Source organism: Capricornis sumatraensis, chromosome 9 (genome assembly GCF_032405125.1).
Source record: "Capricornis sumatraensis isolate serow.1 chromosome 9, serow.2, whole genome shotgun sequence".
Lineage (NCBI taxonomy): Eukaryota > Metazoa > Chordata > Mammalia > Artiodactyla > Bovidae > Capricornis > Capricornis sumatraensis.
In genome coordinates, this window is record NC_091077.1 from 64,737,317 (window position 1) to 64,762,500 (window position 25,184).

The 25,184-nt window shown below is 44.6% G+C and overlaps 1 protein-coding gene across 6 annotated transcripts in view; it reads left to right on the plus strand.

Moving 5' to 3' along the window:
• Positions 1–25,184, plus strand: part of GRIA1 (glutamate ionotropic receptor AMPA type subunit 1) — a 349,422-nt gene that overhangs the window by 306,625 nt on the left and 17,613 nt on the right. For all 6 annotated transcript variants that reach the window (XM_068981166.1, XM_068981165.1, XM_068981167.1 and 3 more), the window contains one exon: positions 2,724–2,971. In XM_068981166.1, the coding sequence (XP_068837267.1) occupies positions 2,724–2,971 (248 nt within the window). The remainder of the gene's footprint in view (positions 1–2,723; positions 2,972–25,184) is intronic.

The following is a 25,184-nucleotide window of genomic DNA, read 5'->3' on the forward strand; positions in this document are numbered from 1 at the left end:
ACCAACTCCCAGAGTTTACCCAAACTCATGTCCATTGAATCAGTGATGCCATCCAACCATTTCATCCTCTGTCGTCCCTTTCTCCTCCTGCCCTCAATCTTTCCCAGCATCAGGGTCTTTTCAAATGAGTCAGCTCTTCGCATCAGGTGGCCAAAGTATTGGAGTTTCAGCTTCAACATCAGTCCTTTCAGTGAATACCCAGGACAGATCTCCTTTAGGATGGACTGGTTGGATCTCCTCGCAGTCCAAGGGACTCTCAAGAGTCTTCTCCAATACCACAGTTCAAAAGCATCAATTCTTTGGCACTTGGCTTTCTTTACAGTCCAACTCTCACATCCATACATGACCACTGGAAAAACCATAGCTTTGAGTAGATGGACCTTTGTTGACAAAGTAATGTCTCTGCTTTTCAATATGCTATCTAGGTTGGTCATAACTTTCCTTCCAAGGAGTAAGCATCTTTTAATTTCATGCCCCTCAATCACCATCTGCAGTGATTTTGGAGCCCCCCAAAATAAAGTCTGACACTGTTTCCACTGTTTCCCCATCTATTTCCCATGAAGTCATGGGACCAGATGCCATGATCTTCATTTTCTGAATGTTGAGCTTTAAGCCAACTTTTTCACTCTCCTCTTTCACTTTAATCAAGAGGCTCTTTAGTTCTTTTTCACTTTCTGCCATAAGGGTGGAATCATCTGAGTATATGAGGTTATTGATATTTCTGCCGGCAATCTTGATTCCAGCTTGGGCTTCCTCCAGCCCAGCATTTCACATGATGTTCTCTGCATATAAGTTAAATAAGCAGGGTGACAATATACAGCCTTGATGTACTTACTCCTTTTCCTATTTGGAACCAGTCTGTTGTTCCATGTCCAGTTCTAACTGTTGCTTCCTGACCTGCATACAGGATTCTCAAGAGGCAGGTCAGGTGGTCTGGTATTCCCATCTCTTTCAGGATTTTCCACAGTTTATTGTGATCACATAGTCAAAGGCTTTGGCATAGTCAATAAAGCAGAAATAGATGTTTTTCTGGAACTCTCTTGCTTTTTCCATGATCCAGCAGATGTTGGCAATTTGATCTCTGGTTCCTCTGCCTTTTCTAAAACCAGCTTGAACATCTGGAAGTTCACAGTTCACGTATCGCTGAAGCATAGCTTGGAGAATTTAACTGCCTATACTCCAATACAAAATAAAAAGTTTTAAAATATAGTCCCTTTTATGTGTTTAGGGTTTTCCAGGTGCTCAGCAGTAAAGAATCCACATACCAATGCAAGAGACATGGGTTCAACCCCTGGGTCAGGAAGATGCCCTGGAGGAGGAAAGGGCAATCCACTCCAATATTCTTGCCTGGGAAATTCCAGACAGAGGACCCTGATGGGCTAAAGTCCATGGGGTCACAGAGAGTCTGACACAACTAAGCACACACACACACACACATGAACATATGTGTTTAACACTTGTCCATTTACAAAGCATTTTCAAAAGCCGGACATCAGCAGCCCTAACATACATCTATTTAATACCTACCAGTGAAGGGACGCTTTTTGGGAATAACATCACACAGGACAATGCTGATTTGTCATTCTGGATCAGGGACCCTGACCAGGAGCCTGCTAGATGAAAGGTTAGATTCTGTGAAGGACTCACAGCAGGAAAGATGTCCCCTATCCCCAGGCAGTGCCCACAAACTTGACACCTGTGCCCAAGTGTGCATGGCTCTCAATCCTTAACAGTCTAGCCTGGATATCCAGTGAGTGACCGGACTGTGTGTCCTAGAGGAGCATCAATCCTCACAACATTCCTTCTAAAGTAAGGGCACACAGGCCATACAAATGAACCACATGGGGAGCTTCTGAAAAAGATTTATTCTAGGCCTCACCCCACACCTGCTGAAACCAAATCTCTAGGTTTAGAGCCTGGGTCCTGCATATTTACAGTCTCCATACAGGATTCTGGTGCCCACTGGAATCTGAGAACTATTGTCCTTGGAGCCAAGATAGTCTCAGAATACACACTACTTGTTCTGACCTGTGAGATAATAAGTGGAATGTGGCTGGAGAGAATCAGTGTCTCCAGGGGAGTGAACAAACGAGCTGAAGTCACAAAGGAAAGAAGGTCTAAAATAAGTTCAGGAGGAAATGAGGAAAGCAGCTTGGCTGAGTATAGAGGCTTCTGAAATGTTAGCAGAAGACCATATCAAGTCCCAAGTTATTAACTTTATCGGACAACAAATTACATTCTGAGAACAGTCTTGCAATACGAGATGAATGTAACTTGGCACCTATGATCTAAAAATTCTTTATTGTTGTCTTTTAATGATGAACTCAGATTCCAGCTGTAGTCAGCTCTCCACTTCTTCAGGACTGTGTAAATATGACCTTATTGAACAATAGATAGGTCCTTTGATGTCTTTAAGAGTCAGACAGAGCCCCAGTTTCTTAAGTCTTCCCATGTTTAAGAGGAATCTAACTACTTAGCAGTAATTAAAAGATTCTGAGTTCTCCTATTCATTCTGTATTTGCAAGATATTTGTACTTCGGAGCCTACTGGTACTAATTAGAGCCTCTTATTTTGCAATCACTCATAATTTGTTTCTTCCTGAGCTAATCTCGCTCATGAATGTGTGATCAAGCCACACTCAGCTCTTCATTAGTGTGTGTGCGCCGACCTCCATGCCAAGCGCAGCCCATGCTTCATTCCAGCTTTGTTCTGTCCCTGGCCAGAGGTCTAAAATTGCCGTGTTTGAGAAGATGTGGACGTACATGAAGTCAGCAGAGCCATCCGTGTTTGTGCGGACCACAGAGGAGGGGATGATCCGAGTAAGGAAATCCAAAGGCAAATACGCCTACCTTCTAGAGTCCACCATGAATGAGTACATTGAGCAGCGGAAACCCTGTGACACCATGAAGGTGGGAGGTAACTTGGATTCGAAAGGCTATGGCATTGCGACGCCCAAGGGGTCCGCCCTGAGGTAAGTAGCCAAGATTTGCTTCCTCGGTACTCCCTCTCCCCTCCCTGCCTCAGAAAGGAAGCTGCCGTGTCTGCCACATGGCTCCAGAGCCACACAGGAGCTGTCAAGAGGTCTCTTCTTGGATACCTGTGGGCCTGGGAGATTCCAGCCACCTGCGATCTTCAGCCCGGAGGTTGGAAATTGACCCGGGGGCCTCAGCTTGCTCTGTCACTGCCCGTGTGTTCCCTCTCCATGCCTCGTCTCACCCCTCCCAGTGTTCAACACTGATGAACCCTGTGTTTCTATTGTGTGACTTGTAACATGCCACCCTTTACCAGACATCTCCACATCCAACTAGGCCACAAACAGGGTTCTCCAGCAACCTGGATTCTTTGACAGAAAGTGGTTTGTAATGTTTGTCTCCAAAGAAACAAACACATGGTCCAAATGAAAAATCAAGTCATCTGAGCCCTAAGATTCTAGCCATGGAAACTGAAATGACACCAATTGAGTGTCAGCACCCATTCTATCCTAGATGCTGATTTCTTGAGCAAGAAATAGGTAGTTCAGGAAAGAAACAAAGAGGACTTTATTTTCACATGAAGAGCCTCTGGTATGCATTGCAAAGAGTTGTGGCAGAGCCTTATAGAACTAAAGTCTAAAGGCCTAGATTTAACTTTGAGATTTACTAATGACTGTCTTACAAAAGGTAAGACATATCTCCCCGACCTTCAGTATCCTCATCTATAAAGAGAGGATAATCACCTAATCCTTTCCTAGGTTTAAAGTGGTTTTAAGTTCAAATGGAATAATCTATACAGAAGGTAATTAAATGCAATACAGTATGAAGTCACCTGCAAGACATTATGTCAATTACAGAGGGATTAAATCATTTTAGGGAAGAGTAGCATTCAAGGAAAGGTGAGAGTGTGTAAAAGGTTGTAAAAAGATGGAGAGGGGCTCCTAACCCATCATGACATGACATCCAGAGCCACCTCTGCCTCCGTATCATTCGTTTATTTCAATCATATTGATCCCTACAACAATCTAGGCACTAGGCTAGGAGCTGGAGCTACAATTTGGGGGTAAGACAAACACAGCCCCTGTCCCCATGGAACTACAGTCTTGAAGGGAAGAAAGACATTAAACAGATGATTATTGTTTAATGGTCCCTGACTATTATGACAGTCTATAAAACGGGATGCAGAGGACACCTACTTTCAACAATTTGGCAGAGTAAAACTCCCACTATAAAACACCTAGATATACTGGAGAAAGATGTAACAAAAGGCCTTTTAAATGCGAGTTAAGAAATCTCTACCCCAAAAAGGAAATCAAAACCATAATAAGAAGCTAATTATTCTGAGGCTACCCTAAGCACAAAAAAGTTATAAATTATGTGACAACATATAGTACATGAGCAAGAATCAGAAGTAAAAGTAAAAACATAAAAGCAATCAAAAATACTTTTAAAAGAAAAAGGCACTATCATAAAAGACCAGACATATTTGGAAAAGTACCAGTTAGGATTTAGAGAAGAAAAGTAGTCATTAATATAAAATGTCAGTGGAAGTGTTAAACAGCAAATTAGACAGAGTTGAAGAGAAAATTAGTGTACCAGAAAAAATCAGATAAAATTCCCTAGACTATCACATAGAAGGATTAAAAATATAATAAAGAGGTGAACAGACATGAGAGAGAGAGAGAGAGAGAAAAAAAAAAAAAACACCCAGGTGCATCTTCTTTAAGTTCCAGATGGAGACAAGAGAGGGTGAAGCAGGGGTAATATTTGAAGGGAATTTTCCAGAATTTATGGAAAACATAAAGACTCAGATTCAAAAATTTTGACTCCCAAGCTGGATAAAAAGATGAAAACCAGCAGCTGATTCAGTCGAAATTACAGAACAGTAAAGACACAGAGAAGATCTCAAATACACCCAGAGATAACAAGGTCCAACTGGAATGCAGGATGGGTGGGATGTAGCTGAGAAGACTCTTCCAAGGATACTTTTTTCAAGCTGAAATATGATGTATCAATAGGAGTTAAGTAAGTTCAGTGAGGGGAGGGGTAGAGAACAGTCTGGGCAGAGGGAACAAAATGTGCAAAGATTCTTAAGACAAGAAATTTTGGTACAGCTCATAAACCAAAAGAAGCTAAATCCTCCTAGAACACAGGTAATAACTAAGAGAAAAGGTTTAGCTATGACTGGAGAATTGCAAATAGATTTTGTTAAGGATTTTTGTCCTTATCTGAATAGAAATGAAAATATATTGAAGAATTGTAACTGTCCAAATATCAGGAAATAAACATATCTGTAGGAATATAAAAATAATTGAATGTGACCTAATAAAAGGAAACAAAATGGCCTGGTATTTTATAAATCATGCATTTTTGTCTGGAAAAACTTAAAAAGCTCTTTGTACACATTTAGGCAAAGTTCAAAGAGGATCCAGAGGACAGTGCTTGGCAAGAGACTTTGAGATACTTACAAAGCATCACCCTAGAAAGGCCTAAAGTAGAGAATGTGTTTTTATAGGTCCAGGAACACCAATGATGCTGCACTGTTATAATTTACTGAAGGTTTTATTAAGTCAGGGACCTCATTTGATCCAAATATTTGGATGTAAAGTTGGGGGCAGGGGATAGGTACAGAAAGTGACATGAATTGCCCACTCAATACATTACCTCCATCTTCCTATCTCACACACAGATGCCCAGAACATAGTGACAAAGTCAGTAACATGAACACAAATCTCAGGTCATCTGGCAATTCAAATGACTTTCCACTGTAACAAAAGCTACTGCTGAGTGACTGCCTACCACACGCCACACACTGTGCTATGCATTATCTCATATTATCCTCTTGATTTCCCTATGAAGTACCACCATCCCCACTGTACAGATGAGGAAAGAGCAGCACAGAATTAAGTTACCCGACCAAGTGGACACAGCTAATAAAGGAGCCAGATTTCAAGTCCAGGCAGTCTGACTTCAGAGCCCATGGCTGTACTTACTCTAACACTCTGCTGGGGTCCATGACTGACAGCACCATTAAAGGCAGAAGACTGGACTTAGACCAGGTTTCCCAGTACCTATGTACATGGGTCAAACAATAACCATCAACTCAAAAGATCTGCAAGCGGACTTTTGGAGCCCAGAGCATCCACTCACCACTTTGAAGCCTAAAGGTGATAGTGAATGCTCACTTTAATGCACTTCTTTTTTTAATGCACCACTTTTTTGAGCAGTAACACTGCCTTTATGGGTTTTACATGATCAAAGTTTCTTTCTGAGATAAGTATTGAAAATAGTTCAACTCTATTAAAGAAATACTTAATTCTATTGCTTATGTCTCTGTAAGACATAACAAGTCATTTACTGTTTGGAGAAAAAAAGAGCAAGATAAAAGGAAAGAGTAATAAAAAAAACATCTTCCAAGTCAGATGGTTGATGTGCAAGTCAAGAATACATAAATGGTGGTGGCCACATGTCCACAGCTCTCTCCCGGTTCTCCTTTCTCTCCATTGGCAACCGTTATGATAGCCATGGGGCTCCCTGACTCAAAAACAGAAGAGCAACTCTCATCCTAAGAGGGCCTTGAGTTGCTCGTCTGGAAAAATCCCTTCTCCCTCTATGGGATTCTACTTCTTATCTCTGCAATAAAAGGAATCATTCTAGCAACCAGTAGGGTAGAGGTCCCAGGAAACATACCACTGCAAAACAGCTGCAGAAAACATGAGTAAATAACCACATATGCACACACACAGTCCAGCCAGGTTTCCTTCATGTCTCTGCCTTACTCCGCTAGATGATGCTGATTCCTCCAGGTATGATCGAATACCAGCAAGTCATGGCAAACGAAATGCCACAGACACATGTGCCTGCCCAACAATCTCAGATCCACTGATCTGATCCCAGCAAATGATTCTGATTGGCAGAGATGGGAAGTGAGCAGTGGCATAAAGGGGTAGTATTGATACATGATACCTTTGGTCTCCATTGAAAAGGGGCTTCAAGGTGCTTAAAGATGATACAGAGGAAATCAGTGTTGTTCTCGAAGCATTTAGAATCACAGAAAATACCTTTCTAAACACTGTCTAACCATTCACAAAATTGCAGACTCGTTAGGAGTTTTTACACCACAGATGTTGCAAACCTCTCTTCCACCCTGTGAAAGGTGGGACTCCTGCAGTCCTCACAGGAGGGTGTGCTCCAGACTTAGTGCCAGTGCCCACGGCAAGAAAGGACCTCCCTGGCGGTCCTCTCTACCACCTGCTCTCCAGAAAGCTAGACCTGATCACACCTGCAGAACATTCACTCCCTTCCAGCCTGCCTCCTAGAAGCTTCAGGCTCCTCCAAGGTGGATCACCCAGCTCTGCCCCATAAGGTCAGAGAACTGGTAACTAAGGCCCAAATGTTCCTCTAAACCTTGCCAGGTCTACTTGGCAAGGGCCAGGCGTGTCCCTACGGAGCGGGAAAAGGCTGTCAGTGACAGAATGGTGTGTTTGTCTCTTCTGCTCTGGAAACAGATACTCAGGAAGCGAGGTGGTTCAGTGCTTGATTTTTGTATTTGGACAGGTGGCGTTTCTTTGAAACAGATGCTGTTTGATGGCTGTCCCTGCATGCTGGGGGTTGGGTGAGGGGATGAGTTTTGTTTCCGAAGCCCTGAGGTTGTGGATAAAGACCTGCACAGCCAATGCCGGTCGCTAGGGGAAGACAACTGGTAAACCTACTAATTGTGATCTATTGCCAACTTCTGCTGCCAACTCAATGTATCTGCTGGTCTGAAGTTTCTTTTATTATGATAAATACTCCCTTCAGTTGGAAGCGACGTATTCAAATTTCCTAACTAAGGGAGCATGGCCCCTGTTTTCCCAACCCAAGAAGGAATCCACACCAGATTAGCCTGAGTTAAAATCTCAAGTAATGACGCTCCTTCACAAACCATCTCTCAAGAGTTTAATGGATTTTCTGAGAGTTATACCCTAACTGGGACATTGGTCAAAGCCTGGTCTTTAACTGTGACTGTGGTTACATGGCGTCTTCTCTGGTCCCTGTGATCATGATGTGTTTGTGTCCTGTCACATGTCTTGTCCAAGCCGGATGTGTGGGCCAAGGTAACAGCAAGAGGGTGCAGCTTAGTGGGAGAGGCTCTAAGACCCACTCCCCGTGCCTTCCATGCAGCTTCCCAGATTCCTTTTCTTCACACAAAGAATTGTGTGCTGCACTTCAGGGATCCGTGGTGAGAGAGACATGATTCCACCCCTTAAATGATGCATGATCAAGCATAGCTCATCAGCAGTATTATACAGATACCTGATAGTCTACCCGAGGCCCTGAGAGAGTCAGACATGCAAGAGGAGAGTCAGCATCGGAATGGGAGGATGTCCAAAGGTTTCAAGGCAGAGGCAACAACCAAGACAGGCCCCTGAAGAAACCGTGATAGGTGAGAAGGGACTCCAGGTGGAGGGGACAGAGGAAAAGCAAACACAGAGGTGGGAAAACATAGGGCTTGTTTTCAGAAACAAAAATCCTCTTGAACTAGCGTGCACATTAATAAGCAAGAGTGACACGTTGTGGTCACAGTGAAAAGGATTTCAAATGTCTCTGTACTTTTTTATCTGATGTCAGTAGGGGTCACTGAAGGCCACTGATGGAGGGACCATGTCAGACAGACTCCCAAACATGATCCTGGCAGTGGTTTGTGAGATGGACCAAAGTGAGGGGGACTGCAGGCAGGGAAGGTTATTTAGAAAGCTGTTGTGGTCATTTGGGTAGGAGATAATGAATGTGGTTACAGATCATAAGGAGATGGGGACAGACGGAAGAAGTGGTTCTATGTTTGTCATCGAAGTCTTACTTTAAGACTTGGTAGTTTGGGAAAGAAGTCTGTTATAGGCCCTTTCTAGGGACTTCTGCGCTCCTCTTCAGGAAAAACCAGGTACAAACTGATTCTGGCAAGGACAGAAAACAGGCAGACATGGGGTTTACCTCCCAAACAGAATTATTCAGTTCAGTGCAGTTCAGTCGCTCAGTCGTGTCCGACTCTTTTCAACCCCATGAATGGCAGCACGCCAGGCCTCTCTGTCCATCACCAACTCCCAGAGTTTACTCAAACTCACGTCCATTGAGTCAGTGATGCCATCCAGCCATCTCATCCTCTGTCGTCCCCTTCTCCTCCTGCCCCCAATCCTTCCCAGAATCAGAGTCTTTTCCAATGAGTCAACTCTTCTCATGAGGTGGCCAAAGTATTGGAGTTTCAGCTTTAGTATCAGTCCTTTCATTGAACACCCAGGACTGACCTCCTTTAGGATGGACTGGTTGGATCTCCTTGCAGTCCAAGGGACTCTCAAGAGTCTTCTCCAACACCACAGTTCAAAAGCATCAATTCTTCGGGGCTCAGCTTTCTTCACAGTCCAACTCTCACATCCATACATGACCACTGGAAAAACCATAGTCTTGACTAGACGGACCTTTGTTGGCAAGGTAATGTCTCTGCTTTTGAATATGCTATCTAGGTTCGTCATAACTTTCCTTCCAAGGAGTAAGTGTCTTTTAATTTCATGGCTGCAATCACCATCTGCAGTGATTTTGGAGCCCAAAAAAATAAAGTCTGACACTGTTTCCACTGTTTCCCCATCTAGTGATGGGGCCATGAAGTGATGGGACCAGATGCCATGATCTTCGTTTTCTGAATGCTGAGCTTTAGGCCAACTCTTTCACTCTCCTCTTTCACTTTCATCAAGAGGCTTTGTAGTTCCTCTTCACTTTCTGCCATAAGGGTGGTATCATCTGCATATCTGAGGTTATTGATATTTCTCCTGGCAATCTTGATTCCAGCTTGTGCTTCATGCAGCCCAGCATTTCTCGTGATGTACTCTGCATATAAGTTAAATAAGCAGGGTGACAATGTACAGCCTTGACGAACTCCTTTTCCTATTTGGAACCAGTCTGTTGTTCCATGTCCAGTTCTAATTGTTGCTTTCTGACCTGCATATTGGTTTCTCAAGAGGCAGGTGAGGTGGTGTTATTAGCCCACCTCAATTTTACCTCTAGGGCAACTAGAAGGTTGAGAAAGCCTGGGAGGGATACATAAATGATGGAGTAGAAATGATGGAGAATGCCAATTATGTCCTCCTCCTATAGCACTGACTGTAAAAGTGTTAGTCACTCAGTTGTGTCCAACTCTTCACCACCCAATGGACTGTAGCCCACCAGGCTGCTCTGTCCACGGGAGTCTCCAGGCAAGAATAGTGGAGTGGGTTTCCATTTCCTCCTCCTGGGGATCTTCCCAATCCAGGGATCGAACCCATACCTCCTGCATTGCAGGCAGATTCTTGACTGTCTGAGTCACTAGAGAAGGCCAGCACTGACTGTAGCTTGTTTATATCAGTTTTAGTTTTTAATCAGACATAGTTCAAGATTGCTCATCAATATTTTAGTCTCAGTGCATCCCTACTGAATATATTTTTCTCCCTTCACACAAATCAAGGCTAGAAAATATCTCCTAAGAATCACCTGCCTGCATTGGCATTTGGCTAAAAATAAGGAGAGAGGTCGGAGAAGGCAATGGCACCCCACTCCAGTACTCTTGCCTGGAAAATCCCATGGACGGAGGAGCCTGGCGGGCTGCAGTCGATGAAGTCGCAAACAGTCGGACACGACTGAGCGACTTCACTTTCACTTTTCACTTTCATGCACTGGAGAAGGAAATGGCAACCCACTCCAGTGTTCTTGCCTGGAGAATCCCAGGGATGGGGGAGCCTGGTGGGCTGCCATCTATGGGGTCGCACAGAGTCGGACACGACTGAAGCGACTTAGCAGCTGCAGCAGCAGCAGCAAGGAGGGTGGTTAAGGCCATGACTCAGGAAGAGATGTCACAAGGTTTTATGGGGAGTGGTCTTACTTCCAGGGACTAAAGGTCTCCTAGCTGCCCACCTCCACACTGGGACCATGTGACATTATTGTGTCTTCAAGGCAATTAAGATTTTTCTACTTTTAGAGTCATATTGACTGAGAATATAACTGGGAAACAAATAAACAAATTCTGTTTTGGTGGTGTTGACTTGCCATAAAGAACCACTTCCCAACTTCAGTATGCTTTAAAATCTAGGGAATCTGGTTTAAAACGCCCCTTTCTAGACTCTGATTCCTGAGATTCCTGATTCTGCAAGTCTACGTGGGGTCCAGGAATGTTCAATTTCCATAAGTCCCCTGGCAATTCTGTTATGATGGACAGCAGTCCACTTTGGGAGACAAGGTTAGAGGTCAGGGAAGAGAGTCGTACATGTTTTCTGAGGAAGCAGTGGCTTGGAAACAAAAGGAAGATGATTATGATGGGAGAATAACAGGGAAACTGCATTGAATAGTGTCAAAACCATGATCCGTGGAGTCAAACAACCTCAATTCAAGGTCAAGGGCCATTACTTTACCAGCAGTTTGATCTAGCTTGGTGAGTCACTATAATTTTATGAGCCTCTGTTTTCTCTTCTGTAAAATTGGAGTAATAACAATTCATTGCAGTTGCTCTGAGTTCTGATGAAATAACATAAAGTGCTTGTCACAGAGGGTACTCATTACTGTTAATTCTCCACCCCAATCCTCCTCCCATTAGACCTATCACAAAATCACTTTTGGGCCAAATAACTTATTTTTTCCTTCTTTGTGAAACCAACTGTGTTCATCAGAAATACACGTGAGCCCCACCCTCATCCCTCTGTATTAGAAATAAATTGTCTCTCTGAGAACAATCTGTGGTCCTCCCCCACAGAGAACACACTTAAAAAAATAAAATAAAACCCTGATATTTCTTTCTCTCCCTCCCTCCCACCCTCTTTCCACAGTATGGTATTGGTGCAGGGTCTGCTGCTGAGAATAAACACAGTATGTCCCAGGGAAATGACAGTCTCTTTCAATTGGTCCTTGCCTCCTGATGGGTAGCCAGGGATGCTTGTCATGGTAACCCCCTGACCTCTGTGACCCAGGTCAGGCCTGATCAGAGACAAAGGTCTCTCAGCAGAGGCTGGATTTGCCTGTATCTTCAGAAGAGCCAGAGAGAAAGGAAGAGAGGGAGGGAATTGGGGGATAAAAAGGGAGAGAGGAAAAAAAAGAAGGGAGGGACCAAGAGGGAGGTAGAAAGAGAAAGTGTTGTGTGTGCTTGCGTGTTTGAATAGAGACTGGAGGTTTGCCAGAGGAGTGCTGCATCAATACAGAAGCTTCTCAGGTCAGGACACATGGGATGGATTAGAGAAAATGCAGAGAAACCTTCTAAGAAACTGGTGCCCTAGCCCAGTACACAAGCCAAAGCTGTCGGGTGGGGGGCGGTTAATTTAGCCTTTTAGTGGTGGTGCTAAGACCTGCTGTTAACATTTATCAAGCACTGACTCATCCTAGGCACTTCTCTGAAGTACGAGATGCTCACTGGCTTATGTAATCCTAACAACAACCCTGGGAAGGTAATATTATTTTCATTCTGATTGTATAATTTGGGAAACTGAGGCACAGAGAGGTTATGGAGCTTGCACAGGGTGACCTGGTGTGGAAACTGGAAAGCTGGGTTTTCAACCCAGGCAACATGACATCCCAGGTTGGGATCTTCTCAACCATGAGGCCAGAGTGGATATAAAGAGGGAAACTGTCAGGAAAAGATTATTATTTGGAGGAAAAGATCATTTATCCTTCCCCAGCACACACACACACACACACACACACACACACACACACACACACACACACACACACACACTTCAGTGCTTAGATGGAAAAGAATCCGCCTGACAATGCAGAAAACCCGGGTTCGACTCTTGGGTCAGTAAGATCCCCTGGTGAAGGAATGGCTACCCACTCTAGTATTCTTGTCTGGGAAATCCCATGGACAGAGGAGCCTGGTGGGCTATAGTACATGGGGTCGCAAAGAGTCAGACACAACTGAGCAACCAACACTTTTACAACCAATATACAAATAAGAAAAGTGAGGTTCCAGAAAGGGAGGTGGCTGGCTGTCTGAGCTGCTGGAATTCCCTAGGGAATCCTACCTTCCTTCTGCACCCTTTGCTTTAGGTGGGCACACAGTGCAAGGGTCAAGGTCACACCATGGGCTGACATCACTGTCCTCTGTCTAACAGTGGAAAGGGGCACATCCATTGCTTCTTAAGTTTCCCTGCTTGCCCATGATGGACTGAAACAGAAACATCCCTGAAAGAGTTATATGCTTCCTGAAACTCCACAGTGCTTTTGACTTCTTTCAATGATGAAAAACAGACTGCTTTGCACTGTCTGTAAAAGGAAAGAAGAGAAGACTTGTATTCATTTCATAACTACTATATGCCAGGCAGGGTGGGTGCCTCCCGTACCCTAGCAATGTCCCAGCATTCATCCTCCCCTCATATAGGAGGATTTAGAAGTTATCATTTTCCTTCGCAGGTTAGGAAGCTAAGACTCAGAGTAGTGAAGCTTTGCCCAGGTTCTCAGAGTGACTCAAGGGACAGAGCTTAAGTACAAACCCTAATTACAAAACCCTTTTTTTCCCCTACATTCCCCACTCCATGCTAACAGAGGCGCACTTCCCTGCCTCTGCCACGTTGTAAGGTGGCATCCTGAGAACACCATGGGAAACAAGACACCGGATGGCCTCCACAGCCAAAGCACTCCTTCATGAGGCAGGAGCTAGCACTCCTTCACAGCTAGGCGGGAGCTGCGTGGTGCGGATTTATGTTGGAGGATCCTGGCGGCATCACAAAGGCAAACGCACACTTATTCCTGTTAGGGCTGTTTTTATCATGCCTGGTGGAGGAGCTCGTAACCCGCAGAGCGACACATTAAGGAGAGAGGGGAGGAGAGTGGAGAGAGCAAGGTGACAAGGAAGATCTGGGGAGAGGAACCACATGGGAAACGAATGGCCTTGACCGCGGTGAGAACAGCAGCCAGAGCAGGCTGTGATTTGCAGGCCCAAGCACTGCATTCCCCCGCTGATACACAAATTGCATGGTGCTTTCATTTAAGAGGCTGATGCTGTCAAAAATAGCAATTCTTTTCTCTCTCTCTTTCTCTCTCTCTCAATCTGTCCTCCTCCCTCCACCTCTCTCCCCTCAGCAACTTTATTTCAGATTTTCCCAGTTTTTTGCTTTTCCCAAGAAGACAGCTGCTGTTAACACAAAGGCAGACCAGGATGGGGAAGGACTGCACACCTGCCCCAGCTCGATCTCTTGGGGATTGTGGATACAAGAAGCAATGTATTTTGTGTAGATCAGACCCTGTTCAAACTGCCTCTCACATCTACAATCCTGTCACTTTAGGGAAGTAGCAAGCAGCAGTGTGGACCACTGACTGATTGTCAGGGCCCTGGAGTTAGGACTCAGTATAAATCCCAGGGCTGCCAGTTAATGGCAAAAATCATTCAGACATGTTACTTTCACTCCCAAAGTCTCAATCTTCCCAAATATAACAACTGAAGGTAGCACTACCGTAAACTTCGGTGGTTGTTAAATTATTAAATGAGATGCTATGAAGTGCTTAGCACGGTGCCTGGCACACATTTAGTGACTAAGAACTGTTATTACTTAATCTCGCAGAGGCTTAGTTTTCTCATCTTCCCAATGGGGATCCTGAAACCCTGCAGGATTGTCTTAAGGATAAAGGCAATCACTTACGAAGAGCTCAAGGTACCTCTGGAGTCCTTGGATATTAATCTCCTTTGCTCCCCCATGGCCCCCTCAATGTGCTACTTCCAGGGGAGCAGCATCTATTCTCTAAGTTTGGGGATCGACCCAAATAAGTGGTGTTTACCTTCTCTGAGCCAGACCCTTCTTGGCTTCCTTTTATTGCAAAGGGGCAGAAACTACAGGATACCAGGTAACACAGCTGTTTAGATATATAGTTTCATTCCCTTTACACTGGGTATCACAAACATTTAGCTGAAAGCCACATTGCTTCCATCTATTTGTCTGGAGGTAGAAAGGAAGGGGTAGGGAGTGGTCCTGAGTTGAGCCCCTGCACAGAAATTCCGGGTCATCTGTTTCAGGAATGTCTTATGAATGGTCCTGTGGGCTCTGATCCTGGTTGGATCATCATATCTAATCAGTCTCTCCCTAGGGGAGGATAAGGGACAAAGACCCAGGTGACTCTTTAACCAAAGAAACCACATCCTCCCAACTGGATGGGGGTGGTAAGCCAGCAGTTTTCAAACAAAAGAAAGTCAGGCGGGGAAATTTACATATATTATTCATCCCTCCTCAGCACAGACAACTAGCAGAAAAAGAGCATAATGACCTCTTAATCATAGTCTCTATTCCCATGGGAATGAAATTTATTTCTCTGGAAGAATGTTTAAAAAAAAATTCATACCACTAGTCAAGCCAGTTTCCCTGTGTCCCATAAACACTACTTTTCCCTACTCCAGTCTCTTTCCTCTTACTGCTTTTTATTTCTCTCCACCTATAACTCAAAATACAATTCAGTGAAGCAAGGGCCAACTGTCCCACAGAACCTAAAGGAAAATGTAGCTTGTAGGAAACTCCTATTGATTGCATGTCATATGGACTGATTTCTGTCCAGCCAGCTTCCATGTATATTGTAACTTCATGGGCAGGTTATCAAATTAGTTGATGTGTTTGCTCTGTCTACTTCAGAGAACCAAGAAATACTAGTCTCACTGCATAGACCATACAACACAAATTAAATGAACCAGCTCTTTAAAGGGACTTAAGAGTGCCTTTCACTGTTACCAGTGATCTTCCTAGATGCAGCATGAAAGTATATGACCATAATCATGAAACTGAACTCTACCAACAGCCCACGTATAGTATTCTCAAAGCACTAAGTACATACTTTTAAGGAAAGCAAAGATGAATACATCACGACTGTGGCACCTCCAAGATTAGGTCCCAAGATCTAATGCAAGGACTGCAACTTTGCATGCCCCCAGAGGCCTGGAAAAGAAAATGAATGAAATGGACTAGGGGTAATATGTATGTAGTTTCCTCATTTTCAACAGATGCCTAAGTATAGGCAATACTTCCCCTACTCTAAGAAACAAAACCACAGTGCAAATACCAGGGTAAATAGCAATTCAATATTTATTGAGGTATTAATACATATGGCAAGACTCTTTAAGTCCTCACATGCCTTCCCTAATTCATGTACTCCTCACAGAAACCCAGTGACACAGGTCCTATTAAGAATCTCTTGCTGCTGCTGCTGCTGCTGCTGCTGCTGCTAAGTCACTTCAGTCGTGTCCGACTCAGTGAGACCCGATAGACGGCAGCCCACCAGGCTCCCCCGTCCCTGGGATTCTCCAGGCAAGAACACTGGAGTGGGTTGCCATTTTCTCCTCCAGTGCATGAAAGTGAAAAGTGAAAGTGAAGTCGCTCAGTCGTGTCTGACTTTGCGACTGCAGCCTACCAGGCTCCTCCATCCATGGGATTTTCCAGGCAAGAGTACTGGAGTGGGGTGCCGTTGCTTACAGATAATCAATGGCACCAAGAGGTTAGGTAAATTATCAAAGGTCATCCAGCTAGTAGATGTCAGAGTCAGAAATTGAACCCAAACAGTGCAGCTTCAGAGCCTATGCCCTTATCCACTCCACTATGCTGTCAATGGGGAAGTGATAGTGTCTAGGGAATTGGTGGGGCCTTAGTGAACAAAAGAGCATATGCCTGTGTAGAGGGGACAGGCTCCACTCAGTTCTGCTCTAGCAATGCCATATGGGAACATTGCCAGAACGTCTCATTTTTCCAAAAGAAATTGTGATTCTTCTGTGAACTATTGAAAATTTGAGTGCTCGTCACAGCTAAGGGAGAAGGAAAGAGAGGACATACAGTAACAACTAACACTAATGCCAAGAAGAAAGGAAGCACCATAAAGATAGACAGATAGATGGACAGAGAGAGCAGCTGCCTGAACAATCAACAGATAAGGCACCAAGGGAAAAGCATGCAGGCAGGGGTTAGTTCTAGCAAGACCTCCAGCAGGAAGCAGCAGTCCCCGAAAGAGGCCTTAAAACAGTGATGGGCAGGACGTATTTCAGGTAAAAGATACACCAAGTGTAGAGTACAAGAGTGAAGAGGATGCTGATTCATGCATCGTTTTCCATCTTGTGTTCCACTCTTTTTCCTCAGGGGAATCGTTTTCTCATAGAAAATCTCTCATGGAATCCCATTTTGCAAGACAGATAGGAGTGGAAGTGCTGGAGGAAGAGATGAGGGGCTGGAGGTAGCACTGGAGAGGGGGAGGAAGAGGGGAGAGAGCTGGAGACAGGATCAGGCCCAGCGGGCGGACATGGGAGACCAGAGCTGCCTCTTGTCCCTGGGAGCCGTTCCCTATAACTGGAGGAAACCATTCTCCGCATTCTGACCCTGTGCCTTTTAAAGTCCACAAGAAAATAACAGTCCTGATGGTCTGCTCAGCCTTCTTTTCACATTGACGTCTGTCCTTAGAATGCGCCCAGCTCTTCTTCCTTTCATTGAACCAGAGGTGGCCAAGATGAGGCCAGTAGGCTGGCTCTCATCCTGAACGGTGTTTCCACGCCCTCTATTATTCGTGGGAAGACTTTTATTCATTCCCTCCATTATCTTTTGTGAAGCATCTCCGAGGTGGCTGACACAGAGCCACCTGCCTGCTGCTGCTGGCAAATGGGCCTGCCTTACAGCACCAGATGTGGTTTACTATGAGCTGCCAATGAACTGGTGACACCTGCTTCTCACAATATGGGGTGGCCTGGGGGTCAAACATGCCTTCAAAATGCCTTCTGTCTGTAGAACCCCTTGCTGGAGGGGCCAGACCTCAGGTCCCCATCTGGATCTCTGGGCTTCATCAGATAATCTTAGCCATAGGACTCTAAAGAAAGTTACAGGGCCAGAAACATGTCTCACACATGTTTCTGAGGGTTCAAGTTACAGGGGGTACAACATATGTCTTAGAAACTAAAAAGCATTCCTTCATTCAGCAAACATTTCTCAAGCAGCGTCTGTGTGAGCTATGGTGTCCCTACCATTAAAGAGATCTCAGTCTGGCTGGAGGAGTAGATGACGGATAATGAAGTCCTGAGTCTGCTGTGTCGGGGCATCAAGTTCAGCAGGAAAGAAAGGAAGGCTAAATCCATTCTGTCTGGGTCATCACGGGAAGCATTGCAGAGAATAACATACATTAGAGGCTTGAAAGATGAATAGGTTCCACAGTGGCCAAGTGTGCCATGCAGGGCATGTACCAACACACCAGAGTACAGCTTTTGTGGCACGTCCAATCCAGTCACTTGAATTTGCCCAGATTTAATCTCTAAGCACCTTCACCTCTGTCACCTCATTTGATTCTCACACTACGGGCAGCTGGGGCAGAATTATTCCCATGTTACAAGCAGAAAACTGAGATACAGTTAGGGTGACCAGCTGTCCAGGTTTGCCCAGCACTGAGTAGGTTCCCTGGATGTGCAATTTCCAGTGCTAAAGCCAGGAAACCCCCAGGCCACCATGAACCAGTTGATCACTCTAGGGATAGTTACAGGATATGTCATATAACTTGATCAGAGAGTGGGTGAGGGACTCAAATCAGAGCTTCAGACTCTCCTCCAACCCAGAGTGGAGAGAAAAGAGAGTGCACGACGTGTTTTTGCTTTTTTTTTTTTAGTTTCTTTCTTTTAAACCTAGTCCTTTGTGTTGTTTTGTAGAGTCAGAAACCAAAGACAAAACCTCTGTGTTCTGACTCTCACTGCCTGGCCAACAGTCCTTCTTGTAAGGACACAGAACTATCTGTCCCCTGGGTATACTCAACCAGGGAAAAAACCACCTGGAATGGCCAACATGAAGGCAACTTTGAGCCTACCTGTATTTCTGAAGGAGACCTGAGGATATCTGCATTTTCACGGAGGCTCCTGATATAACCCACTCATTCTCTTTCTGCTTGGCCATCGGTTCACCTCTCCCACTTTGTTTACCACCCCAAGCTACTGGATCAGCATAGTCCTATGAACCTTTAGCTTTTTGCCCAGAGATTGTGTTTCCCTTACATGGCCCATACTGATGGTGTTACAGACTGGACTATGAACAGAGGCATCTCAGAGACCACTGTCCAGTTAAGAGAGTGGTGCGCAGGATTCAGGTCTCCAAATATCTAGTCCTGTCCTAGAATCAACCACCCATCTCTACAAGGCATAGTGGGTCAAACAAGCTTGGGTTCTTGGCCAAAGTTCTGTCTCTCACTCCCAGCCAAATGAGCCTGGTTGGATCTCAACAAAGGGACAGAGACAACCAGAGAAGGTTGCTCCTCAAAACCTTCAGCAAAAGTGGTTTCCACCTTCTTCTCCACAGGCCATGGCCAGTGCAGGGAGAAGTAGAAAAAAGAAAGGAGGTGGCCAGGCCTTCTGCACAGACAGAGCACCCTGGGTCTCAGAAGCCTCAAACCTCATGGGAGGAAGAGTTAGAAGAACCATGCTCACTTGTATATGTGTCTGTGCTCGGTCATGTCCAACTCTTTGCTACCCTATGGACTATAGCCCACCAGGGTCCTCTGTCCATGGTTTTTTCCAGGCAAGAATACTGGAGTAGGTTGCCATTTCCTCCTCCAGGCGATCTTCCCAGCCCAGGGATTGAACCTGCATCTCTTGTATCTCCTGCATTGCCAGGCAGATTCTTTACCACTGAGCCACCTCAGAAGCCTCACTCACTTGTATCAGTTCAGTTCAGTTCAGTCGCTCAGTCGTGTCCGACTCTTTGCAACCCCATGAATCGCAGCACGCCAGGCCTCCCTGTCCATCACCAACTCCCGGAGTTCACTCAGACTCACATCTCATCCTCTGTCATCCCCTTCTCCTCCTGCCCCCAATCCCTCCCAGCATCATACTGACATTTAATTCAGGGCATGGAAATTCCCACCCTTCATGGCTCTCCCTCAATGTCTTCAAACCTCACTCATCAGTAACTGCACTCCCCCTTCCTGAAGGCAGATGCAGAGCCCCTTGAAGTCTTCCCCTAGAAGCCCAGTGGTTCCCAGACTAGAGAGGTCAAGAATCATCAATGTCCAAAAAGGAAATGGGGGTGGCATGGTATACTTGACAATGGGATATCTTGCCAAGGAAAGCTATGATAGAAACAAAAGAAAAAATTATCATCCCTATTCAATGTCATTTAGTAAGAGAAGGGTGTTAATACCAAAAAAGAAGGAAAGAAATCATCAATTGAACATAAAGGATTGTCCTTTCAATGGAAAAGCTCGACTCCCTAAAAACTCACTATACAACCCTGCTCTTTTCTCATTTTCCCATTGATGACTAAAAGCTTCATCACCAGTTGGCCTGGCTCATTGGACCAGCCCTCTGGGATCCACTGATTGAATCCCAACTTTAGTTCATGAATTCCCTCCATGTTTTCTCTGACAAGCAGTTGTCCCACCAACAATGTCTTACCAAATTGACACTTTTCAAATAGCAATTCCCAGAGAGCTCCAACAATTTCAAAGTTTGGCACCCTACTGAGCAGTAATCTGTGTCACTGTGGCTTCATCTCCCTGATCTAATACCGCCCTCCAGCATCTCAGAGATTAAATTTAATTCCTCTTCCACTAACGATCAATCCCAAATTTTTAAGTGAGCCCTGTTTACTTTGCAGTGACCCCTGTTTACTTTGCAGTGACCCATTATCTCTGTCATCTCTGGATCCAGGGTTACTTTTGATGTTGTCTGTTTCTCTTATAGAAGTCATTGTATCAGCTAATTAGTTGATCCCTATTTACTTAGGACCGAGTGCTAAGTAAGGAAGGGCTGCTAGTCTGAGGCTTCTCCCTGCTTAAACACCCTCTGTATCTCCCTGACCCACAGGTACAATGTTGACTTGTTAGTATTCAAGGATGTTAACAGTTGGGACTCAGCTGTTGTAACCTCATCTTCTTCTCATCATGACCACACTCCCCAGGCCCTGTAATTCCCATATTGAGGCTTCTGATTTCCCTTTGCACAAAGCAGTCCCTGGAGGTTTCCTAACTTCCACTCACTATCAGAATTAACCCCTCTCTCTATTTTTGGTACTTTCATAACCCTTTATCCTAAAATCATATATAGTCTTCCATGAACTATTGAGAAACTTCTCTCCCTCCCACACTATAGACTGTATGTTCCTTGAAAGATAAGGTTTACAACTTTATTCCTATCAAGGTATTCTGTATCCCTAGTAAGTACCTAGCATAGTACTTGACACTTAATGGGCCTTCATAAAGTATTTGGGAAGCTGATCTGAAGACATCGACTCTTTACTCCAAAGGCTTTATAACCGAGCTAAAGGCCAAGGCCAATGCACATGGCAACTATGGTGGGCAGTGCAGTGAACTGGTTGCCAGTTGCCCGGGAATTTAACGTTCTGGTTTTTTTGGCTACAAGGTGAGATCTTAGCTTCCTAACCAGGGATCAAACCTACACCCTCTACATTGGAAAGGGAAGTCTCAGTCATTGGACTGCCAGAGAAGTCACAGCAGGGTAATTTAAAGGAAAAATCAACAGTTCAGGGAAAACTTGGGGAGCATTTTAGGACAACCAGGTATTAGGAAAGAACTCAGGAGGACAGGAAGATGCAAGTACAGAGAAACAGGAAGAAACACACTGTTTGAAGGAGAGCAGGATGCCTAGCAGCCTAGTCTGATAAAAACCAAAGCTTCCTTTGGAGGAGGAGAAGCCAAGCATATCGTTGCAGGCTGGGCGTCAACTCTAACAGTTGTTTTATCCAGCACTGCTCAGATGCTTGAATTCAAGGTTTTGAAGGAAAGAGTGGAAGTATGGACAACTGCTTTAGAATCAAAGCCCCAAATACAGTCCTTAGCCTTTCATAAGTTGAGGCCCAATTAAAATCATCTGAAATATCTCCCTTGGCTGCTTTTGCTTTTTCCGAGCTTTAATTTTCCTGCAAGTATATGATAATATACTTCCTCACCATGGCAAAGTTGAATGCAAAGTTGAGTACAAGGTCATCCAAGAGAATGTATTTCCAGAATTCTGACTTCTCCCTCCCAAGATAATTCACTGATACAAAGGCTCCCCTGGGTCCATCAGCTCCTGTGGCTGAAGGCCAGGGCTCAGGAAGTTGAGGGTGTCTTCTGCTCACTGGCCCTTTTGGGGAGTAAATGGCACGCACATCAATCACCATGTCAGTGATTACAAGCCTAGCTGCATCCTCTAACGACCCAGGACAATCATCACCTTTTTGCTGAACATTTGTCTAAATCTGGGAATTTTCAGATGACTCTTAACTCTGCCGAATTAGGACCATCCCTGATTCTGCTTTTGTTTGTTTGCTTTAGGTTTGTTTTTCTGTATTCCAAGCACAGGATTTGGCATAAGAAAATTTCAACTAGAGATGGGTTTAATCAAACAAGTAGATGTAATAACCATCAGTATTTGAGGCCTTTATAAATGCCTTGCTAAGATACATCCAGTATTCCAGTATTCCATTCCTGTATTCTTGCCTGGGAAACCCCATGGACAGAGGAGCCCGGCGGGTATAGTCCAAAGGGTCGCAAAGAGTCAAACACGACTGAATGACTAAGCATGCAAGATCCTTGCAGTTCTGTTTTTTATTCAAATTATAGAGGGAATAAAGAATAGTGTGTTAAATTCATTCTGAAACGTCATCCTTTCTGTTTCTTTGATTCTTCAAATGTCCTTAATTCAACTAAAGGGAGGTGATGTTTGAGGTTTCTTTAAACATTTTTATTTAGCAAAATTAACACTTAATATCGGAGAAGGCACTGGCGACACACTCCAGTACTCTTGCCTGGAAAATCCCATGGACGGAGGAGCTTGGTAGGCTGCAGTCCATGGGGTCGCGAAGAGTCGGACACGACTGAGCGACTTCCCTTTCACTTTTCACTTTCATGCATTGGAGAAGGAAACGGCAACCCACTCCAGTGCTCCTGCCTGGAGAATCCCCGGGATGGGGGAGCCTGGTGGGCTGTCGTCTATGGGGTCTCACAGAGTCAGACACGACTGACGTGACTTAGCAGCAACACTTAATATACACCTGTGTTAGTTCTCCCACCTGCACTTATTTTTTTCCCTCATCCAAGAAATCTAGATGTCTGGAAACTACTGCTAGTCAGGAGCATGGCCTCTGCTATACAGGATCCTGGATTCCGCGTGACTCTGGGTTCTTATTAAGTTCTTAGCTTTCATCTTAATGTAATATTCTTAGGAGGGACTATTTGCCAATCAAATGTATAAATTCTATTTGAACATGTTGGGTATAACCTGTTTCTAAGGATAGTATCACTATCAATTACCAATGGCACTGATTTACAATATAGTGGATCTTCTAGAAAACACATATTATAGGACAGTTTATCAGAACCAGTTAGCTGCAGGTGATCATCATTCTAGGACCATCATTCTTGTTGGAAGGGATGAAAGAAGGAAGAAAAGGAAAAAAAGAGTCCAGTTGTAAACTAGTATCTTCTGAAATGGCTGACAAGGTGGTTTTTCTCATCTGCTGCCTTTGCTCTGCTGTAGACTTGGAGACTACAGACTCTTGGGTGTTAGAGCCATAGGCAAAGTAAAAGTTTTTAAACTGACTCAACAAGTGTGCAGCCAAAAGGCCGAAGTGAGCACTAGAAGGATCTTTGGAAAGCTGGGAAGCACACTGGTTATATACATGGACTTGAGTCACACAGAGCTGGGTTAGAACCATAGGCAAGTTATGTATTTGTCTGTGGGATGGAAACAGCAATAATATGACAGCCAAATAGGATTAAATGCAACAATGCATGTAAAGCACTTAATGCAACGTCTGGCCCGTAATCAGCCCTCAATAAAACAACTACAGTGATCACCCCATGACCTTGTACATGTTCTCTACACACTATCTAGTCCTTCTCTATGTTCCAGATAGGTGAGTTTGCCAGAGAACTGAGTTAGAAACATGTAAGAAGACAGTGCATTTAATTTTGTCCATTCATTCATTTGGACGGAAATTAAGTGTTTCTCAAGCTCTTCCACTGCATGGAGCAGCTTGTACTTAATGTTGTGGTGGGGAGAGGCCTAAAAATACGAGAACCATTGTCTGTGTTCCAGGGATCCAACAGTCTATTTGGGGAGGCCCAGCTCACAGCAAAAATGAGAGTTAAGAAAGGCAATGGCACCCCACTTCAGTACTCTTGCCTGGAAAATCCCATGGACGGAGGAGCCTGGAAGGCTGCAATCCATGGGGTCGCTGAAGGTCAGGCACGACTGAGGGACTTCACTTTTCACTTTTCACTTTCCTGCATTGGAGAAGGAAACGGCAACCCACTCCAGTGTTCTTGCCTGGAGATTCCCAGGGACGGAGGAGCCTGGTGGGCTGCCATCTATGGGGTCGCACAGAATCGGACACAACTGAAGTGACTTAGCAGCAGTAGCAACCCTAATCTTTATCCTCTCTCTCACTTGTTCCTTGCATCTTCCCCTCCTATGCCCAGTTTCCTTTGTCACTGTACCAACACCCCCTTCCACTTTGAGTCTTTCTACCTATATTCCCTTAAAATGGAGAGGGAGAGGAGAAGGAAGGGTCACAAATCCTGGGCAGTTACTGTACATCCCTGCACTAAAAAAATCCTGGGGCCCATTGATGTGCTTTTGTGTTGTCAAACCTCAAGTCCATTTGTTTTTTGTTTCTTTGTTTGATTTCTGGGTTTTTTTCTGTTTTTGTTTGTGGAGAGTGAGCATGTGAAAAGAGAAAGAGTTGGCCCACAAAGTTATGTGAACGACTAAAGAGTACATTCCCAGGATCTGTTAATGGAAATTGTTTTCCCAGCTTGAAAATTGCCACATTTAAACTCACAATATGGGGTAGACGAAATCATAAATATGAACTCCTTTTCAGGCAGCAAACAGCATTTGGAGTCTTTCTCTTTCGCCTTTGGGGATCCATATGCCACAGTCTAGTTAGCTGCCCAGCGACTGACAAACATAAATAAAAGGTAATGGTTGTAGTAAGCGGAGTTCCTGTGAGTCAAAAAGTGTTTTCCAGGGAGGGATCAACACGCTTCTTATCACACTAGAGTCACCAAGCAGCCAAAGTTTAGCTCTTCCAAAAACAAACTAATAATAAAGGCAATAAAAATGTCTGCCCTGTCCACCATCTATACTCAACAGTGGGGTAGAACAGGCATTAGAAAGTCCGCAACAGTGCAGCAATCAGAGCAACAGGCCATGAGAAAAGGACTGGCTATGATGGCCCAGTTGCCCTCCCATCATTATCACCCCTGGCTGCCTACTAGCAACAGAGCTCC